Source organism: Mizuhopecten yessoensis, unplaced genomic scaffold (genome assembly GCF_002113885.1).
Source record: "Mizuhopecten yessoensis strain PY_sf001 unplaced genomic scaffold, ASM211388v2 scaffold25, whole genome shotgun sequence".
Lineage (NCBI taxonomy): Eukaryota > Metazoa > Mollusca > Bivalvia > Pectinida > Pectinidae > Mizuhopecten > Mizuhopecten yessoensis.
Genome location: NW_018403340.1, coordinates 455,979 through 478,529, shown reverse-complemented (window position 1 = coordinate 478,529; position 22,551 = coordinate 455,979). Strand labels below are relative to the sequence as shown.

General features: G+C 36.9%; 1 protein-coding gene across 4 annotated transcripts in view; it reads left to right on the top strand.

Moving 5' to 3' along the window:
• The window catches only part of LOC110452570 (cAMP-dependent protein kinase type II regulatory subunit-like), a 215,194-nt gene extending 192,988 nt beyond the window's left edge, over positions 1-22,206 (top strand). Inside the window, exons 13-15 of one of the 4 annotated variants that reach the window (XM_021503144.1) lie at positions 11,392-11,483; positions 16,826-16,876; positions 21,188-22,206. In XM_021503144.1, the coding sequence (XP_021358819.1) occupies positions 11,392-11,483; positions 16,826-16,846 (113 nt within the window). In that variant the 3' untranslated portion in view covers positions 16,847-16,876; positions 21,188-22,206. Of the gene's footprint in view, positions 1-11,391; positions 13,499-16,825; positions 17,190-21,187 lie in introns of those variants that run through there. The other 3 variants (XM_021503932.1, XM_021502335.1, XM_021501564.1) reach the window with 3 other exon arrangements.
• Positions 22,207-22,551: the final 345 nt, after the last annotated feature.

Sequence of the window (22,551 nt, the reverse complement as noted above, 5' to 3'; positions counted from 1 at the left end):
TTAGAAACAATCATTTCTTTTATAAATGAGGCAGGTTTAACCACTGTTGACAGCAGGACGGGACCTTAAAAGGAGAAATCTATTCAATGCTCTCTGATAGCTTTACTGACAAATAGTTACCCACTGCTTACCAAAACTGCCATAATGGAAAATAAATTCTTAGAATATTTCATTGAAAGTTGAAAAGTTACCATTCTCCCTGCTCAGTCTTTGTAATCAGATAAATCTTCTTGTAACGCGGTTTGGTCTATCTCTATCAAGGCCTATAATTAGTAGCAAGATAGCCAACACTTCACCCTTGGTCAATAGGGTCTCTTCTTAGCCCCTGGTCAATGGGGTCTCTTCAGCCTCTGGTAAGCAAGGCTACTCTAAACTGGATACTACTTTGAACCCACTCAGTGACAGTGAACAAACGTCAAATAAACAGTTTGAGAAGATTTATTTATATACATAGGAGTACTGGAGCCATATGAGTTTAACATACAAGTCAATATCAATGTTTCTCACTCTTGTTCTGTACATATGCACTAAAACTTCCAATATAGCTCTGTTTCACTGACTTACAAAGTAAATCTGACATAGATACTCAACAACAAGCCCTTTTTCTTTCAATTCTAGCAGTAGGAATTATATATGACTGAAGTTCGTTAAGATTTCTAATGTAAACATTGACCTACATTTATATGACTTTGACATCACTTTACAAAAAAGCATTTACAGGTAAATCCCTTCTAAAAATAGTTTGATAGATAAATATAACGGACAATAGGCTCTTTCCCAAGGAAAATTAGGAAGTGAATCACTCACAAACCTGGTTAGCAGTTCTGAGATCTTTAAACCGTGTGTACATACCCACCGGCTGCTGAGTCGTGACTGCCAATATTTAGGAATTGTTCCAAAAATAATGGGACTCCCTTCCGAGAAACTAAGACTCTAGCATACGTCTAAAATCGCCATGCTGTAGGTAGTACCAATGTCCGATTTAGCAAAACGAGCAAACGATGCTTGGGAACACAATAACAATTAAAGATAGTCCTGAGTATAAGGTAGCAGTATACAGTAGAGGGTTGTCGCCATGGGTGATATTTTTGTTAGATGGCTAACCCCTGTATAATGATATGTAAAAAAAATATAAAAATGAAACTACTGAAATTGGTATAAGCATGATGAAGTGGGCTATGTGAGCTTCACATTTGTAAAAAAAAAAGAAGATTTTTTTGGTTCGAGACTAAAATTTTGGCCATAATCCGAAAGGGCATGAAGAGCTAGCTTTACAGGAGGTAAAATTTGACAACAGCACATGACGCAAAATTGCAAAAAATCAAGTTTTACAACTTTACTGGGACCCAGATAATTCTGCAACCAGGTAGGTAATCTTTAATTTCAGACAGAACTTAGGAAAAAAAATACTAGTTGCCGGGGTCAAATTTTTGGTCAAAAATAGCAATTTCTGGCATTTTTTGGTAATTTTTGATGTGGTAACCATGGTTTTTACACAAGTGACATACATAGAAAAAAAAGGTTTATACACTTCTCATTACTTTATTTGTATTGTAAAGGTAATGCAGTTTCCAAATATATATACATGTATACATGTGTTGTGTAGGGTAAATCCACTGTGTTTAATGTATAATGCTTAAAACGACTTCTTCTGAAGAACTAAAAGTTATAGAACCTAAATAGTTGGAAAGAGCCCAACAAAGTTTGAGAATAAAATTGACCTTGACCTACTTTTAAGGTCACATGAGGCAGATATGTCAAAACACTTAAACAACTTCTTCTGAAGAACTGGAAGGTATAGAACCTTAATATTTGGCTGGTTATTTCCTGGGAAGTAGCCCAGCAAAGTTTGCGAATGAAAATGACCTTGACCTACTTTCAAGGTCACAGGAGTCAGATATGTGCAACACTTAGAACAACTTCTTCTGAAGAACTGGAAGGTATAGAACCTTAATATTTGGCTTGTTATTTCCTGGGAAAGAGCCAAACAAAGTTTGCGAATGCAAATAACCTTGACTTGCTTTCAAGGTCACAGCATTTAAATATGTCAAACGGTTCAAACTACTTCTTCTGAAGAATTAAAATTCATAAAATTATAATATTTGGCTGGTGACTTCCTGGGATAGAGCTCACCAAAGTTTGCAAATGAAAATGACCTCAACCTACTTTAGAGGTCACAGAGGTCAACAACATTTTAACCCGTAATTAGGCTGCTACATTGATTTCTATGTAAACGGACACCACTGCTGAATTAATTATTGAAATTTATTTTAATTTACTTGATTTTTCAAATGTGCATAACTTGGAAAATATTTGTTATATGTGAAAAAAAGTTATATGAAAATTGTTCGTCGTTGTCTCTAGTTTATATGAACGTTTTCAATTCTAAAGTTGCTTCAGTATTTACCTGTACAGGTGGTAATAAAGGTAAGAAAAGAGATTATAAACTTCATTTTTGACATAAGATGCTGTATATTTACACGCAGATTCTCAGGTAAAAAGGTCAGGCATTTCGTCAAGAATTGCATGTGATTTTCTACAGGTTTCAGGTCGCCATTCAATAAATTTACTGTCACAGTCAGCATATAGATATATCTTAGCTACGGTCTAGTTTATGATTAAATCACCGATAAAAAGTTTGAAGAAATAAATCAGCTCAAAACGTATCAATGTCAATATTCAATTCGGCCTCACCTGCAGACGACATGTGCGCCTTGGTCCGCCGATATTTTCCTATTTGCGTAGAGCACAAAGCCGTTTACTGGAAAGTTACATATTATGTAACACCGAAGTATTTCCACATCAACCATGCCAAACCTTTCAAAACCTTTATTATCATCGTAGGTGACGATGGAGAATAAATGTCTACCATCATATGCATCGCTTCAATCTACACGTCCGCCATTTTTGTGAATTTTTTTTCGACTTGAAATTCTCTCGCACACCTTTGGTTATTAGCACACCTGGCACGAAGTGCCAAGTGAGCTTATGCCGTGGCGCGGCATCCGTCGTCCGTCCGTCCGTCCGTCCGTCCGTCAACTTTTCCTTTAAACAACTTCTTCTGAAGAACGGACAGGCCTAGAGTCATGATATTTGGCTGAAAGCTTCGTTGGTAGGAGCCCTACAAAGTTTGAGAACGAAAATGACCTTGACCTGTTTTCAAGGTCACAGGGGTCAAATATGTCAAAAACTTCAAACGACTTCTTCTAAAGAACTAAAAGGTATAGAATCTTCATATTTGGCTGATGGCTTCCTTGGATGGAGCCCAACAAAGTTTGAGAATGAAAATTACCTTGACCTTCTTTCAAGGTCACAGGGGTCAAATGTGTCAAACACTTCAAACGACTTCTTCTGAAGAACTGAAAGGTATATAATCTTTATATTTGGCTGGTGGCTTCCTGGGATAGAGCCCAACAAAGTTTGAGAATGAAAACTAGTTTGACCTACTTTCAAGGTCACAGGGGTCATATATGTCAAAAGCTTCAAATGACTTCTTCTGAAGAACTGAAAGGTATAGAATCTTTATTTTTGATTGATGGCTTCCTTGGATAGAGCCCGACAAAGTTTGAGAATGAAAATGACCTTGACCTTCTTTCAAGGTCACAGGAGTCAAATGTGTCAGACACTTCAAACGACTTCTTCTGAAGAACTGAAAGGTATATAATCTCTATATTTGGCTTGTAGCTTCCTAGGAAAGAGCCGAACAAAGTTTGAGAATGAAAATGACCTTGACCTTCTTTTAAGGTCACATGAGGCAGATATGTCAAACACTTTAAACGACTTCTTCTGAAGAACTGGTAGTTATAAAATCTTAATATTTGGCAGGTGGCTTCCTGGGAAAGAGCCAAACAAAGTTTGCGAATGAAAATGACCTTGACCTACTTTCAAGGTCACAGCGTTCAAATATGTCAAACAGTTCAAACAGCTTCTTCTGAAGAATTAAAAGGCATAAAATTATAATATTTGGCTGGTGACTTCCCGGGATAGAGCTCACCAAAGTTTGCAAATGAAAATGACCTCAACCTACTTTAGAGGTCACAGAGGTCAACAACATTTTAATGGATTTGTTCTTGAGAACTAAAAGGAATGGATTCATAAGATTTGGCTGGTAGCTTTTTGGAATAGAGCTAACCAATTTGAGAAGGAAAATGACATTGACCTACTTACAAGATCACAGGGAAAAATATGTCAAGCAACTTCTGAAGAAGAATCAAAAAGCATGGAATCTTATAATAATATTTTGCTGGTAGTTTCAACAGATGGAGCCAACAAAGTTTGCGAGGGAAATATTTTTAGTGCAATATAATATTTAATGAGAATATTTTGCTATGACTGCTTAAATATTCAGGTGAGCGATACAGGCCCTCTTGGGCCTCTTGTTACTAGGGTACACTGCCGTGAATATCGAAAGTAATGACAAAACAACCAATCAGAAGCCTTCTACTATACTCTTTCGGGTTTGGTATAGCAACAACCCGACTTCACACTTCCTGGCTACTGATCAAAACCTACAGACCGAAAAACGACTATTGTCGTGCGTAGCACTGACGGCCCGACTTTTCAAAACGACTATTGACGTGCGTAGCAGCCTAAGGGTTAAAGGATTTGTTCTCAAGAACTAAAAGGAATGGATTCATAAGATTTGGCTGTAAGCATTTTGGAATAGAGCTAACCAATTTGAGAAGGAAAAGGACATTGACCTACTTACAAGGTCACAGGGAAAAATATGTCAAGCAACTTCTGAAGAATAATAAAAAAGAATAGAATCTTATAATAATAATTTGCTGGTAGTTTCAACAGATGGAGCCAACAAAGTTTGCGAGCGAAATATTTTTAGTGCAATATAATATTTAATGAGAATATTTTGCTATGACTGCTTAAATATTCAGATGAGCGATACAGGCCCTCTTGTGCCTCTTGTATTTTATTAACACCAATTTCGTCTTGCACATGATAGAAAGTTTTAATTTGATCTTAATTTGAAAGATTGAAAATAAGTAAACATCAATAAAGTTAGGTCATCATGAATGTTAAATGATTCTCAAACTTATTGCTGTTGGTGGTCCAAGTGGGGGCTGGCTATAGACATGAAATACTGTGAAATACTTGTTAAAATACATTTTAGTATGGCATACAGTTTTATGTATAATGGTTGATGACAATTAATTCATTTGTATTAATATCTAAACACAGAACAATTCAAATAATTGTCATATAACAATATTATAAATATCATACAACTCTATCTTGAAATTCTATCCTAACATAAACATAATCTTTGAAATCAGACTTATTCAACCAAGATAGACACTTTAATTGATAAACATTAAAAAAAAATTTTTTTTAAAGGTTTAGCAAAAATTGATAATCAGTTTCAAGTGATTGTTTTGCTAAGTTTTACAGTCAAATGAAGAATACAAGCTGTTTCCCCTAGCTAAAGAGTGCCTTATTTTCCCAAAATGACCAAAATGAGAAAAATATTCCCAATTTAAATAAATGTATTGCTGTATTTTCACATTTCATGTAGTTACAGGCTGTTGTAAAACTTCGGTAAAAAAAAAACACTGGTTTCCTTATTCTCTGTATGATTTATTGGATCTTTTTATTGTGTAATGAGTGTTTAATATATAAATTCCAAAAATAGCGCAAATTGAAAATTTAGATTGATACTTCCAATTTCATGATCTGTAACATAAATATAACGTATTCTAAACATGAAAAGGAGTGAAAATTAAACATGAAAAAGAGTGAAAATTAGTGAAAATTAAACATGAAAAAGAGTGATAATTACACAATATATTTTAAGGAAAGTGAACTTTCTATTTCCATTTTTGCTCGCCTATTCAAAGAATAGGGGAGCTGATGTAGTCACCACGGCGTTTTGGGCAATTTTTTTCCAGACAGTGTTGGATCATCACACTCAATACACAGTTGTCTATTATGAGTTTAGGTCATTTATAACAAGTGTAAGCAATGTGCTGGACTATATTTTATGGTCCAAAAACAGCTTAATTGGACTAAGTGAAATTTGAGGTTCAAGTTTTTTTTGTGAAATGTTGGACAAAGACCATCAAAGGCTGTTGTCTGTTATAAATTTGAAGTATTTATATGGAGTGTGCAATGTTCTGGACAATATTTTTCATATTTTAGGGGCCAAAAACAGCTTCATTGGACTTGATTAATGTTTTGGGTTAAAGTTTTTGGGCAAGTTTTGTTGGGTAGTGTTGGACCACCACCATCAATAGGCTGTTGTCTATTATAAGGTTGAAGTATTTGTATTGAGTGTAAGCAATGTGTTGGACCATATTTTCAAATTTAAGGTCCAAAAACAGCTTTATTGGACTTTGTTAATTTCTTAACAATCACTTCACATAGATGTTTCTACACATTTAACAGCCCATGAAATATCCTGGTGGTAAGTGAGGTGGCAAATAAAATGACAGGCACTATATCAACGTTTTACTATGCATGTGTTTCTATTGATAGTTGCAGTATTATAATAGCATACATAGGCGAGCTTAATTTATGCTGTTCTCAGACAGCTCTTGTTCACTGAGCACTTGGTATACTTTCTGTATCCCAAACATTTTCACTGATCAAAAATGATGTATCTATGACTTTAAAGGGTTATGCTTCATGCAATACTTATGCATTTGCTCCAATAAATGTTTAAACAATTTTAAACTGCTCTTTGTTCATTTGTATGCCTCCTTTTCAAAGCATTGTCCTTTTGACAAGCTTCTGTCACAAATTTTATTTATCATGTTGGAAAATGATTGTAATTCATCATGGTAACTGCATTTCATGGTTCAATAGTTAATAGGATACTTGTTGTTGGTTCATACAGCTAACAAAAGGATATACAGGATATATATAGAAATAGAATAGGGGTCAGAACCATTAGCCCCTCTGTCTTTGGCTACTTGTATAACAAACCCTTTATTCATGAATAACTGTTACTATCAAGATAGTGTTGATCAGTTAAAATTATATTCAAGCTAGTTTTAATTCAAAATGTGTGCTTCACCCTCCCTCCCAACATGTCTAAGTTTGAAGCCCATTCATGAAACTGGCCGAGATATATAATGCAGGTATTATATGAGAATAGTCAAGTTGAGGTCAGTGACCTCATTTTAGGGTGTGACCACTCCCTTCTGATACCAATATATAAAGTTTAATGCCCATTCAGGAAACAGCAGTTGACATATGCTCAAACTATTTTAATTTTAGCTCACCTGGCCCGAAGGGCCAAGTGAGCTTATCCTATGCCGCAGCATCCGTCATCCGGTGTCTGGCGTCCGGCAACTTTTCCCTTTAAAACGCTACTAGTCCTGAACGGCTCAGAGGATTTTGACCAAATTTAGTCTGGAGCATCATTGGCCAAAGGGTTCTCAATTTTGTATAAACGGAGGGTATGATCCCCCTGGGGGCAGAAGGGCGGGGCCAAATAGGGGGAAAACAGGTAAATCTTTAAAAATCTTCTTCTCAACCAATAGAAGGATTTTTACCAAATTTGTTCTAGAGCATCTTTGGACAACGAAGCCTCAAGTTTGTATAAACGGAGGGTGTGGGCCCTCTGGGGGCATAGGGGCGGGGCCCTATAGGGGAAATAGAGGATTTTTTCTCCTACTATACAAGTGAAGGGATCTAAACCAAATGCAGTCTGAAGCATGCTTAGGGACAAAAGAATCAATTTTGTTTAAACTGAGGTGTGTGGACCCCCTTCTTTGGGGCAGATGAGTGGGGCCCATTAGGGGAAATAGAGGAAAACATCAAAGATCCTTCTCCTTCTGTACCGTTGAAGGGATTTTAACCTAACCAAACTTGTTCTAGAGAATCTTTAGGCAAAGGAAATTGAATATTTATGAATGGAAGATATAACCCCCCCNACTGACCCCCCGGGGCTGATGGGTGGGGCCAAAAAGGGTTGAATTGGCTGAAATTTCAAACTTCTTCTCAAGACCCAGATATGGTAGAATCAAATACTCTTCATAGATGGAAGGGTCTTAAGGTGCTTTACCAAAATTGTGAATTTCATGACCCTGGGGTCTCAAGTTTCCCCCTGGGGAGGGGGTAAACTTTATAGTTTATATAGGGAAATCACATTTTGGACCAACATTTGTTTAATTTCCTTTGGAAGTAATTCAATTTAGGTTAGCATTATCAGTATTGGGTAGCAGTTTGATGGTATGTACATATCAGCCCTGACTGACTCCCCGGGGCTGATGGGTGGGGCTAAAAAGGGTCGAATTGACTGACATTTCAAAAATCTACTTTTCAAGACTAAAATATGGTAGAATCAAATACTCTACATATAGATGGAAGGGTCTTAAGTTGCTTTACCAAAATTGTGAATTTCATGGCCCTGGGGTCTCACGTTTACCCCTGGGGAGGGGGTAAACTTTGCTATAGTTTATGTAGGGAAATCACATTTTGGACCAACATTTGTTTAATTTCCATTGCAAGTAATTCAATTTAAGTTAGCATTATCAGTATTGGGTAGCATTTTGATGTTATGCACATATCAGCCCTGACTGACCCCCCTGGGGCTGATGGGTAGTGCCAAAAAGGGTTGAATTGACTGAAATTTCAAAAGTCTTCTCCTCAAGACCAAGATATGGTAGAATCAAACACTCTTTATAGATGGCAGGGTCTTAGGGAATTTTATGACCCTGGGGTATCACGTTTCCCTGGGGAGGGGGTAAACTTTGCTTTAGTTTATATAGGGATTATCAGTATTGGGTGGGGGGGGAGGCAAAATTTATTATGGTTTATAATGGCAAATGATACTATGAATATTAAATGTTAATAACTTGATTGGAATTATAACCCTGAGTTGACAGTTTAATACTTTAATAGTTTAATAATTTTTTTGCCATCCCTACCCCTAAGGGCTGTAGGGTGGGGCCCAAAGGAGTCTGTGCTAAAATTTCTTCATTTTCCTTGTTTAGAATCAGAGGTGCTAGTTTCAGATAATTTTTAGTCTTAAATCTGTAGGCTAGATATTGAATAAGGTGGTTTTATTGTTTTAAGCTCACCTGGTCCGAAGGACCATGGTGAGCTTATGCCATAACGCAGCGTCCGTCGTCATCAACTTTTCCTTTAAAACTCTACTAGTCATGAACGACTGAGCAGATTTTGACCAAATTTGGTCAGAAGCATCCTTGAGGAAAGGGGAACAAATTTTGTATAAATGGTGGGTCTAGCCCCCCTGGGGGCTGAGTGGCGAGGCCCAATAGGGGAAATATAGCAAATTCTTTAAAATCCTTCTTCTGTAGGAATGAAAGAATTTGTTCCATATTTGGTCTGAAGCATCCTTTGGAAAAGGGGAACAAATTTTGTATAAACTGTGGGTCTGGCCCCCTTGGGGCTGAGGAGCGAGGCCCAATAGGGTAAATATAGCAAATTCTTTAAAATACTTCTTCTGTAGGAATGAAAGGATTTATTCCATATTTGGTCTGAGGTATCCTTGGGTGAAGGGAAACCAATTTTGTATAAACCATGGGTGTGGCCCCCTGGGGGGCTTGAGGGGCAGGGCCCAATAGGGGAAATATAGCAAATTCTTTAACATCCTTCTTCTTCTGTAGGAATGAAAGGATTTTATCCATATTTGGTCTGAGGCATCCTTGGGTGAAGGGGAACGAATTTTGTATAAACCGTTGGTGTGGCCCCCAGGGGTCTGAGAGGCCGGGCCAAATAGGGGAAACATAGCAAATTATTCTTTAAAATCCTTCTTCTTCTGTAGGAATGAAAGTATTTGGTCCATATTTGGTGTGGAGCATCCTTTGGTAAAGGGGAACTAATTTTGTATAAACAGTGGTCCTGGCTCCTGAGTGCTGAGGGGCGGGGCCCAATAGGGGAAATATAGCAAATTCTTTAAAATCCTTCTCCTTCTGTATAGGAATGACAGGATTTTGTCCATATTTGGTCTGAAGCATCCTTAGGTAAAGGGGAACCAATTTTGTATAAACCGTGGGTCTGGCCCCCCCAGGGGCCTGAGAGGCAGGGCCCAATAGGGGAAACATAGTAGATTATTCTTTAAAATCCTTCTTTTGTAGGAATTGGTCCATATTTGGTGTGGAGCAACCTTGGTAAAAGGGGATCCCTCTGGGACCTGAGGGACGGGGCCCATTAGGGGAAATATAGGTAAAACCTTTATAATCCCACCATAGGGATTAAGGGATATTTTCCTAATTTAGTCTGGAACATCCTTAGGGAAAAGGGACTCAATTTCGTATAAACAGCGAGTGTGGCCCCCCCTGTGTGTAGAAGGGAGGGGCCCAATAGGAGAAACATAGCAAATTCTTCAAAATCCTTCTTCTTCTGTAGGAATGACAGGATTTTGTCCAAATTTGGTATGAAGCAGCCTTGGGTGAAGGGGAAACAATTTTGTAAAAGCAGTGGGTGTGGTCTCCCAGGGGGCAGAAGGGCGGGGCTCAATCGGAGAAATAGAGATAAAACCTTTAAAACCCTACTTCGACCATCGGGATTATGGGATTTTATCCTTATTTAGTCTGGAGCGTCAATGGACCAAGGGGACTCAATTTTGTATAATTGGTGGGTATGACCCCCCTTAGGTTGCATAGGGGTGGGGCTCTGTTTGATGTTTGTTCTCGCTATATCTCAAGTACTGGATGGATCTTTCTGAAATTTCATATGTATTTACAGCACCTACTGCATACCAATAATGTTAAACATATTCAGGTGAGCGATACAGGCCCTCTGGGCCTCTTGTTTGTCACTTTGAATAGTATTTCTGTTCATGTTAAAAACAAAAATCAACTCTCTGTAATATATCAGGTGACCGTTAAGGCCCATGGGCCTCTTGTTTAAATGAATGACCATCACTCATATTCAAGGTCACAGGGGTCAGATACGTTAAAATCTTTAAAGGACCTCTTCTGAATAATGATAAGGCCCAGAATGTTGATATTTGGCCGGTAGCATGTTTGGACGAAGGGCTATCAAGCTTTATCATTTGAATGACTTTTACCCACTTTCAAGGTCACATTTGGTCAAATATATATAAATTTTTGAATGACCTAATCTCAATAAACAAAAGGTCTAAGGTTGTGATATTTTGCAAATTGCATGCTAAGATGAAGGGCTATACATTTTTCTTCAATGTTCAACTTTCAAGATCACAGGGGTCAAATGTTTTTAAATTGTTTAACAGGTTCTTTTGAATAACTTAATGTCATTAATACTGATATTTTGACTAGTTTTATTTGAGTTTACTTTGAAGGTTACAAGTGTGAAATTAATACCAGGTGAGGGATGCAGGCCCATTTGACCTCTTGTATAGAGTAAGGCTGTATGTTGTTAGATTGTATATGGTTACATATTATTACATGTGGTTGTGTTATATTGAAATATGTTTTTTGGCTACAGTGCTTGATGTGCAGGCGTTTGAGCGGCTACTGGGGCCATGCATGGACCTGATGAAGAGGAGTATTGATCAATATGAGGAACAGCTAGTCCAGGTATTTGGAGACAAGGCGAATATTACAGACCTCAGATGAACTACCTTCCCTACAACCAAACCAAAGAGTGCTCATGTTCCAACCACCTGCAATATCAAATCCTGATGTCCAACCACATAAACTTAACTAACTTGCCTGTTGAATGTGGCTTATTAGCCAGGCTGTTAAACCAGACTCAAAAACCATTGTCTTGTTTTAGGTGCTGGTTTGCAGGAGACCTTGGGTTATTTTATTTATTTTGAGTGTATGTATGTGTGTGATCTTAGCAAAAGAAAGATAACTGCTTTGTGATGAAGGGATTGTTTCATAAACAGAACTTATCAAATTTGTGTCGTGTTTTATAAGTTTTTTAAATTGCTGCAAAACATGACTGAACACATTTCTAGTTTGCTTTTACATTGTATCATTACAATTATTGTTTTAATATAAAATCTATTGGTCAAAACTGCTTTTGTATATTACCTTTTGTTTCACATGGAAATTTTACAAATGAATGTGTCATCTTTGTCGATCTGATATCCATGTCTTGAGTTTTGGCTTAACAGGTCGTTTATGTTGGTGCATGAAATCTGTCTTCTATTTGTCAACTTTTCTTTTAGGCTTTTAGCCTAATAGTCCAAAATGACGAAGTGACCCCTCCCCCTTCAGGACAGGGATGCAAGGCCTAAAAGCTAAAAGGAGAAATAGTTGGTTAATTTTAATTTAAATGAATTCTCTCTAAGCATGAGTAAAGGGATATTTTGACCTCATTTAGCATTGAGCATCCTTTGGTCAAGAGTATTTATGGGTATGTTCTCTCCCTTCTGGGAATGTTGGGGTAAGGCCAAATGGGCAAATAAGTGTTACTTATTGAAAGAGTATTCCTCAAATATGACTGAAGGGAATTTGACCTAATTTTGCATATAACATTCTTGGACCAGGATAATTAAATGTATAAAGAGAAGGATGATGTCTGTCGCATGGAGTAAGGGGATAGGCCAAATATTGGATATTAATGTGAATGTTTAAATTTTTTCAAGTGAGATGGCTTATATAAGATTTAAATCTTTTTGCCAAATCCTATTAATTTTTCTATTTACTTGCGTACTTATTATATATGATATATGAAATAAATATTGTTTAAACCAATGTTTGAATTTGATAAACAGACAAAGGAGCTCTGTCAAATGGGGCTATATGTTAAGACTTTCATTACTAAGTATTTGCTTCTTTGTTTCTATTTATTGGGGTTATTTTTTATGTAAATATAATTTATTTACTTAAACTTGAAAATAAAAGATCAGTTCAACTATTTAGGCCGAAGTGGCCTCTTGTTTTCTAAAAAGATTTGGCTAGATATTCGTATGATCATTTGTTCTCTTAACAAGCTTCAGAAGATGTTATTTATTCTTGGTAATACATTGTATTCAATAACCATATTTCAGCAATTTTTTCTCTGATATCTAAACTTAATTGTTTACAATCGAAATGTTTAATTTTAGCCTACTGTCATCATATGGTCGGCTGTTCAAATCACATTTTGGTCTGTGATCACCTGTCTGTCCTTGAAGATTTCCGATTATCATTATTTTTCAAGAAGTACTACAGGTAGATTTCCCTTGGTTCCTACTGAGCTTATGCTATACTGCAGGGTCTGTCGTTCGTCAACTTTTCCTTAAAAACGCTACTATAGTCCTGAACAGCTTTATGGATGTTGACTAAATTGGCCTGGAGCATCCTTGGGCAAAGAGAACTAAATTTTGTATAAACAGAAGGATAATCCAATATTATAATCTCCAATTCATATTGGAATTGTAGCACTTCGGAATGGAGTCATTCATAATTGTTTAGTTTGCAGCATCATCATTTGATCTTTTTATCGAACAAATTAAGAAAAAATTAAGAAAAAAACAAAACGGAGAAGAAGTCAAAAATTGGCTCTTAAATATTATGTTTCTTTTTATTTTTCTGCATTTGAGCATTCACGTTTGACAGGGTGTTTCTGAATATTAAAGTATGCGTCAATTTCCATTGAACATGTGTTTGTTAACACTTTTAAAATACAAACCTGATTAACACACGCATTTAGTGAGGTACAAAAAATCGCAGTGAAAATCCCCTTTACCTCGTTTCGTTGAACTCGTCTTGCACATATAGAATTAACGTCACACGTTGCATTCTTCTGTTCGTCAATTTAATGCAGAACTGTTACACACAGTATTTTGCCAAAGCAAAGTCTTATGGTGACTTAGTGGGGGACACTTTTAATTATTTCCTATTAATGACCTTAACTTCCCTACCGTTTCACTGAAATAGGCAATAGGTAATAGCACATACAAAACAAAATTGCCCTTGGACCCAACAACCAATTTTACAAAATTGAAGTATTATCAAATGTGTTTCCGTTAAAAGATGTGTACCTAGACAACGTAAAATCAATAAACTCTGATAATGTTCTGTAGGTACACATGTGGTACATAGATTACAACGTACTCTAAATAAGTATGGGAAATCTACTTATCCACGTAAAATGGGGAATACTATTTAGGTGAGAAAACATAATTTATAAGAACACAATGCCACTTTTTATTAGCTCACCTGGCCCAAAGGGCCAAGTGAGCTTATGCCATGGTGCGGCGTCCGTCCGTCCGTCTGTCAGGCCGGCCGGCGTCCGACGTCAATATGTTACTTCAAACAACTTCTTCGCAATAACCAAAAAGCCTATGATGATGATATTTGGTCAGAAGCAAACTGGGATGAAGGGCTACCAAGTTTGTAAAATTAAATGACCTTCACCTATTTTCAAGATCACGGGGGTCAAATATGTTAAAAACTTTAAACAACTTCTTCTGAATAACCAAAAGTCGCAGGATGATGATATTTGGCCATTAGCATGCTGAGATAGAGGGCTACCGAGTTTGTTCAAATGGATGACCTTCATCTATTTTCAAGGTCACAGGGGTCAATTGTCTTAAAAAATCTTTAAACAACTTCTTCTCAATAACCAAAAGACCTATGATGATGATATTTGGCCAGTAGCATCCTGGAATCAAGGGCTACCAAGTTTGTTAAAATGAATGAACTTCATCCATTTTCAAGGTCACAGGGGTCAAATATGTTAAAATCTTTGAAAGACTTCTTCTGAAGAACCAAGAGGCCTACGGTGATGATATTTGGCCAGTGACATGCTGGGATGAAGAGCTACCAAGTGTGTTAAAACAAATGACCTTCACCCATTTTCAAGGTCACATGGGTCAAATATGTTAAAATCTTTGAACAACTTCTTCTGGATAACCAAAAGGCCTATGTTGATGATATTTGGCCAGTAACCTGCTGAAATAAAGGGCTACCAAGTTTTTTCAAACAAATGACCGTCACCTATTTTCAAGGTCACAGGGGTCAAATATGTTTAAAACCTTTAAACAACTTCTTCTGAATACCCAAGAGGGAAAGGATAATGTTAATTGGCCAGTAACATGCTGGGATGAAGGGCTACCAAGTTTGTTCAAACGAATGAGCTTCATCTATTTTCAAGGTCACAGGGGTCAAATATGTTAAGTTCCTTTCAACAACTTCTCATCAGTAACTAAAAGGCTAAGGGTGATGATATTTGGCCAGTATCATGCTTGGATGGAGGGCTACCAAGTTTGTTCAAACAAATGACCTTCGCCCATTTTTAAGGTTGCAGGGGTCAAATGTGTTTAAAACCTTTAAACAACTTCTTCTGAACTACCAAGAGGCCTAGGGTTATGAAATTTTCCCAGTTAGATGCTGGGATGAAGGGCTAGCAAGTATGTTCAGATGTATGAACTTGGCTCATATCCAAGGTCACAGGGGTCAAATATGTTAAAATCTTTGAACGACTTCTTCTGAATAACAAAGAGGCCTAGGGTGATGATATTTGGCCTTTAGCATGCTGGGATGAAGGGCTACCAAGTTTGTTCAAACAAATGACCTTCCCCCATTTCCAAGGTCACAGGGGTCAAATAATCTCAATAACCAAGAGGCTGAGGGTTATAATATTTGGCCTGTAGCATGCTGGGATGAAGCGCTACCAAGTTTGTTAAAATGAATGACCTTGACAATTATTCAAGGTCACAATGGTCAAATATTTTTAAAACCTTTAAACAACATCTTTCCAATAACCAAAAGTCCTAGGATGATGCTGTTTGGCCAGTAGCATGCTAGGATGAAGGACTACTAAGTTTATTCAAACGAATGACCTCGACATATATTAAAGGTCACTGGGGTCAAATATTTTTAAAACCTTTATAAACAACCTCTTCTCAATAAGCAAAAGGCTAAGGGTGATGATATTTGGCCATTAACATGCTGGGATTAAGGACTACCAGGTTTTTTCAAATGAATGACCTTCGCCCATATGCAAGGTCACAGTGGTCAATATATGTTTAAATCTTTGAATAACTTGTTCTGTATAACCAAAAGGTCCCGGGTAATGATATTTTGCCAGAAGCATGCTTGCTTGGACGACTATAAACTCTGTTCAACCTTATGTCCTCGTTCGACATTCAAGGTCACAGGTGTCATATGTTTAAACATTTAATAGGTTCTTATGAGTCAAACACTGATATTCTGCCTGTAGCTGTATTTTAGTCCACTTTAAAGATTATTTGTGAGATTAATACCAGGTGAGCGATTCAGGCCCATTGGGCCTCTTGTTTCCTTTGAATTACCTTGACCACCTTTCAAGGTCACATTAAGTCAAATGTGTATAAACATTTAAATGACATAACACAATAAACAAATTTTGTAAGTTGCATGCCGAGATGAAATGAAGGGCTATAAAGTTTGTTCAACGTAATGACCTTGTTCGACTTTCAAGGTTACAGTTGTCAAATGTTTTTAAATCTTTTAACCGCTCCTTTTGAATGGCTCATAGTCATAAATACTGATATTTTTCCTGTAGATTTATTTAAAACCTTTCTAGGGTTAAAAGTGTGAGACTAATACCAGATGAGCGATGCAGGTCCATTGGGCCTCTTGTTTTCAAATTTCTTTACTAAAGTTATTTGTAAAACAATGAAATATCTTAATGAAACAGCAAAACAGATACTGACAACTTTCAAGGATGCAGTTTTTGAGTTTGGTCCTTAGCACAGTCTGCTCACAACATTTTCCTGCATATGGCATCAGTGTGTGACCTTTTATTTGATCTCTGGGATACAGAAATGTGACTAAAAAAACATTATTTAAAAATGGCGTCTGGCGATGGTTGTACAGCGACATTGCAAACACACAGAGTGTTGCGATGGATAACATCATTATCTGGGACAAGCTGAACCCTGTATGATAATTATTAACTTGTAGTGATTAATCAATGACTTTGATATTGTCCATTGTAGATTGAATCTCAACACTTCTGAAAAGTTGGAGCAGATGGCGAAAATTAACGGGTAAATCTAGATTGAGTTTTGTCTGCCTACCTCACATCACCCCCTTGTGTATTCTGGTTGTTTCCACTTAATAGATATAGTTTCTCTGTTTCCCAGGGATAAAAGTAAACAACTCTCTATATGCTTTTCTTCACTGTAAAAGTGTGTCAGCATTTTATAATCTCACCTGCCCAAAGGGCTAATGAGCATATGCCATGGTGCGACGTCCATGAACCTTCCATCCATCATCTGTCAACTTTTCTTCTTTTTAGCTCACCTGGCCCGAAGGGCCAAGTGAGCTTATGCCGTGGTGCGCCGTCCGTCCGTCCGTCTGGCGTCAATATTTTACTTTAAACAACTTCTTCTTAATAACCAAGAGGCCTAGGGTGATGATAATTGGCCAGAAGCATGCTGGGATGAAGGGCTACAAAGTTTGTTCAAATGAATGACCTTGACAAATATTCAAGGTCACAGGGGTCAATCACAGGGTCACGTTACAAATGTCTGAAATACACATATGCTATACTGATACGGGTCACAACACACATAAACATACACATGTATAATGTGACCCTGTGGGTCAATTGTCTTAAAAAATCTTTAAACAACTTCTTCTGAATAACAAAGAGGCCTAGGGTGATGATATTTGGTCTGTAACATGCTGGGATGAAGGACCTTCGCCCATATGCAAGGTCACAAATCACAGGGTCACGTTACAAATGACTGAAATACACATATGCTATACTGATCCGGGTCACAACACACCTAAACATACACACGTATAATCTGGCCCTGTGGGTCAATTGTCTTAAAAAATCTTTAAACAACTTCTTCTGAATAACAAAGAAGCCTAGGGTGATGATATTTGGTCTGTAACATGCTGGGATTAAGGGCTATAAAGTTTGTTCAAATGAATGCCCTTGACAAATATTCAAGGTCTCAGGGGTCAAATATGTTAAAATCTTTAAACAAGTTCTTCTGAATAATTAAAAGGCCTAGGGTGATGATATTTGGCCTGTAACATGCTGGGATGAAGGGCTATAAAGTTTGTTCAAATGAATGACCTTGACTTAATTTCAAGGTCACAGGGGTCAAATATGTTTAAACCCTTTGAATGACTTCTTAATAAGAAAAAGGCCAAGGTTGATGATATTTGGTCAGTAACATTCTGGGATGAAGGGCTTCCAAGTTTGTTAAAATGAATGACATTGACAAATATTCAAGGTCACAGGGGTCAAATATGTTAAAATCTTACAACAACTTCTTCTGAAAAACCAAAAGGCCTAGGGTGATGACATTTGGCCAGTAACATGCTTGGATGAATTGTTCTGTATAACCGAAAGGTCCAGGGTAATGATATTTTGCTAGAAGCATGCTGGGTTTGAAGACTATAAACTCTGTTCAACCTTATGTCCTTGTTCGACATTCAAGGTCACAGGCGTCATATGTTTAAATCTTTTAATAAGTTTTTATGAATCAAACACTGATATTCTGTCTGTAGTTGTATTTTAGTCCACTTTTAAGATTACAAGTGTGAGATTAAAACCAGGTGAGTGATTCAGGCCCATTGGGCCTCTTGTTTTTAGTAAATTTTGCTTGGAGCATCCTTGGGAAAAGGGAACTCAGTTTTGCATAAATGGAGATTGGGGCCCAATTTTCACTACAATATCATCAGAACATCTACACATGCAGTCATTCATGCCGTATTACCGATGCAAGACATTTTGTTGCCTTTCACATGTGTGGTATGTGTGATAGTAGGCACTATTCACAACCTAAAAAGCATTGAAAGTCTATACTAACCACCAAAATAACCCTCTGTTGCAAACCATTCTCTTTTATTAGCTCACTTGGCCCTTTGAGCTAATGCGTCATCTGTCTGTCCATCGTCAATTTTTTATTTGGTCACCTGAAAGGAAGTCTTAAGTGACCTATTGCAATCTCCTTTTGTCCGTCGTTGTGTGTCGTGCATCGTCCGTGATGCATCCGTAAACAATTTAAATTTTCAACTTCCTCTCAAGAACAACTGCACAAATTTTGACCTACTTTCAAGGTCAAAGGTTTCAGACGTGTTGAAGTATTTAAAATTTGTTCTCAATAACCAAGAGTCCTAGGGTCATAATGTTACTCAATTAACATGCTTGGATAAATGGCTACAAAGTTTGTTCAAATGAACAAACCTTGATCTTATTTCAAGGTCACAGGGGTTACATGTGTTAAATCTTGGTTTAAAATCAAACCTTCTTTTCAATAACCCCAAAACCTAGGATGATGATATATCCATTAGCATGCTGGGATAAAGGGCAATCAAGTCTGTTCAAATAAATGACCTTTACTTATATTCAAGGTCACATGGGTCAAATATGTTTAAAACCTTTGAACAACTTCTTCTGAATTATCAAGAGGCATAGGATAATGACATTTGGCTATTAACATGCTGGGATGAAGGACCTTCGCCCATATGCAAGGTCACAGTGGTCAATATATGTTTAAATCTTTAAATAACTTGTTTTGTATAACCAAAAGGTCCAGGGTAATGATAATTTGCCAAAAACATGCTGGGTTGGAAGACTATAAACTCTGTTCAACCTAATGTCCTTGTTCAACATTCAAGGTCACAGGCGTCATACATTTAAATCTTTTAATAGCTTCTTATGAATCAAACACTGATATTCTGCCTGTAGCTGTATTTTAGTCCACTTTAAAGATTACAAGTGTGAGATTAATACCAGATGAGCGATTCAGACTCATTGGGCCTCTTGTATTTAATGGAAATGTTTTGCCATGGTTGCTAAATTATCCAGGTGAGTGATAAAGGCCCTCTTGGCCTTTTGTTAAAAGTGAACAAGTTGGATGTTTGAGGTTATGTCAAAAGAAGCACTGTGACCATGGTGAAATATGGTTCATATATGTAGCCATATCCACTGATCTAATGCCTAATGTTGTAAATTTTTCTGCTGACCTTTTAGTTCACCTGGCCCAAAGAGCCAAGTGAGCTTATGGCATGGTGCTGCGTCCGTCATCCGTTCGGCGTCCGTCCGGCGTCAACTTTTTACTTTAAACAACTTCTTCTCAGTAACCAAAAGGTCTAGAGTGATGATATTTGGCCAGGAGCATGCTTGGATGAAGGGCTACCAAGTTTGTTCAAATAAATGACCTTCATCCATTTTCAAGGTCACAGGGGTCAAATTTGTTTAAAACGTTTAAACAACTTCTTCTCAATAACCAAGAGGCCTAGGGTGATGATATTTGGCCAGTTACATGCTGGAGTGAAGGACTACCAAGTTTGTTCAAATAAATGACCTTGACCTATATTCAAGGTCACAGGGTTCAAATATGTATATAAACTTTAAACAACTTCTCAATAACAAAGAGGCCTAGTATATAATGATATTTGGCCAGTAACATGCTCAAATGAAGGGCTACCAAGTTTGTTCAAATGAATTACCTTGAATCATATTCTAGGTCACTGGGGTCAAATATGTTAAAAACATTTGAACAACTTCTTCTGAATGACCAATAGTCCTAGGATGATGACATTTGACCATTAACATGCTGGGATGAAAGGCTACCAAGTTGGTTCAAATGAATGACCTTCGCCCATATTCAAGGTCACAGTGGTCAATATATGTTTTAATCTTTAAATGATTTGTTCTGTATAACCAAAAAGTCCAGGGTAATGATATTTTGCTAGAAGCATGCTGGGTTGGAAGACTATAAACTCTGTTCAACCTAGTGTCCTTGTTCGACATTCAAGGTCACGGGCGTCATATGTTTAAATCCTTTAATATGTTCTTATTAATCAAGCACTGATATTCTGCCTGTAGTTGTATTTTAGTCCACTTTTAAGATTACAAGTGTGAGATTAACACCAGGTGAGCGATTCAGGCCCATTGGGCCTCTTGTTTAAGAATTATTGTCAATTAGAAGAATTGGCATTCCATAAAATAATTTCAGAGAGAAATTCATAGGTAAATGTTTACCAAGAGAAATTTCAATGCTAAACATTGAAGATAATCATTTCAGGTAAATACACATCAGATTATTTTAATATTTGAAAAGTTCATTGTGATAGAGAAACAAATATTGTGTTAGGATTAAGATACCATGTTTTTGATATACAGTATATTCTTTAGGGTGTGTAAATTACTAGAAAATTAGTATGAATGAATTCATATAGTTGGCGAGATACAAATATAGAGAAAGGAAAACATGTATCAATTAAAAGTAAGTTGAAATAGCAATATGTACCATTATCAAGCTTGTACTGTGTGGAAAGTGAGGAGGTTTCAAAATGACGTATAGAGGATTGTGTATATGCTTTCTTGCCAGGTTCAATTATTGTAGGAACACCTGGTTCAATTTATCCTGTGCATAAAGACCCCAATGGAAATCTTGATTTGATGAATCCAGAGAACAAATCCAAAATGCATGTCCCTCTTGAGTGCAGTCTTAAGGAGGCGTCATCCTGATCGATTCACAAGAACAGGAAGTGCACTGTTATTAGCAAAACAGTGTTTTCAGTACTTACAATTGTATATTTGTAAAACACATTTGGAATATTAACATCTTTTTTAGGTGTAGGTTTATTTGCATCAATAAAAGTAATATTCTACCTGAATTATTATTACAAATGTACAGTTATAATTTGTATTGTAGCTTTATTAAATATAATTTTCTGTTTATTCAATTACTTAATGAGTGTTGTCAGTGCATTAACGTTATGTGTTTTAAAAAAAGCCAAATATCGCTTGTAAAATATGTTGAGGTTTCTTGGTATACTTTTCATATTGGACAAAGATGACTGTCATAGAAATATAGTATATATGAATTTAACTAATCACAGACTTAAATTAGCTCAACTGAACAGAATGGACAAATGAGCTTGTGCTGTGGTATGGCATCTGATGTCCTTCAGTGTACCTGTCAGGTGTCAACTGTTTTCTTTAAACAACTCTTCCATGACCAAAATACCTTTACCATTTTCCAAGGTCACAGGGGTCAAACATGTTAAAATCTTTTAATGACCAGGTTTGTTCAATTGAACAATATTGACTAACTTTCGAGGTAACATTCACCCATAGGTTTCAGTAGTTGGACAACTTCTCGATAACCAAAAGGCCTAGGGAGATAATATTTTGCAAGTAGCTAGGATTATATGGACTTACAGGTCACAGAGGTCAAATCTGTTTAATTTTTAAACAACTCTTTAGCTCTAAGGGCAAGTGAGTTTATGTCATGGTGCGGCTTCTGTCGTCGTCCTTCAACATTTGCTTTAAAAACCTTCTTCTGAAAAATGGGCGGGCCTAGGGTTATGATATTTGGCGAAAGCTTCGTTGGTAGGAGCCCAAAAAGTTTGAGAATGAAAATGACATTGACCTACTTTCAAGGTCACAGGGGTCAAATGTGGCAAACACTTCAAACGAGCTCTTCTGAAGAACTGAAAGGTATAAAATCTTCATATTTGGCTGGTAGCTTATTTGGATGGAGCCTGACAAAGTTTGAAAATGAAAATGACTTTGACCTACTTTCAAGGACACTAGGGTCAAATATGTCAAACACTTCAAACAACTTCTTCTGAAAAACTGAAAGGTATAGAATCTTCATATTTGGCTGGTGGCTTCTTGAGATAGAACCCAACAAAGTCTGAGAATGAAAATGACCTTGACCTGCTTTCAACATCACATGAGTCTTAT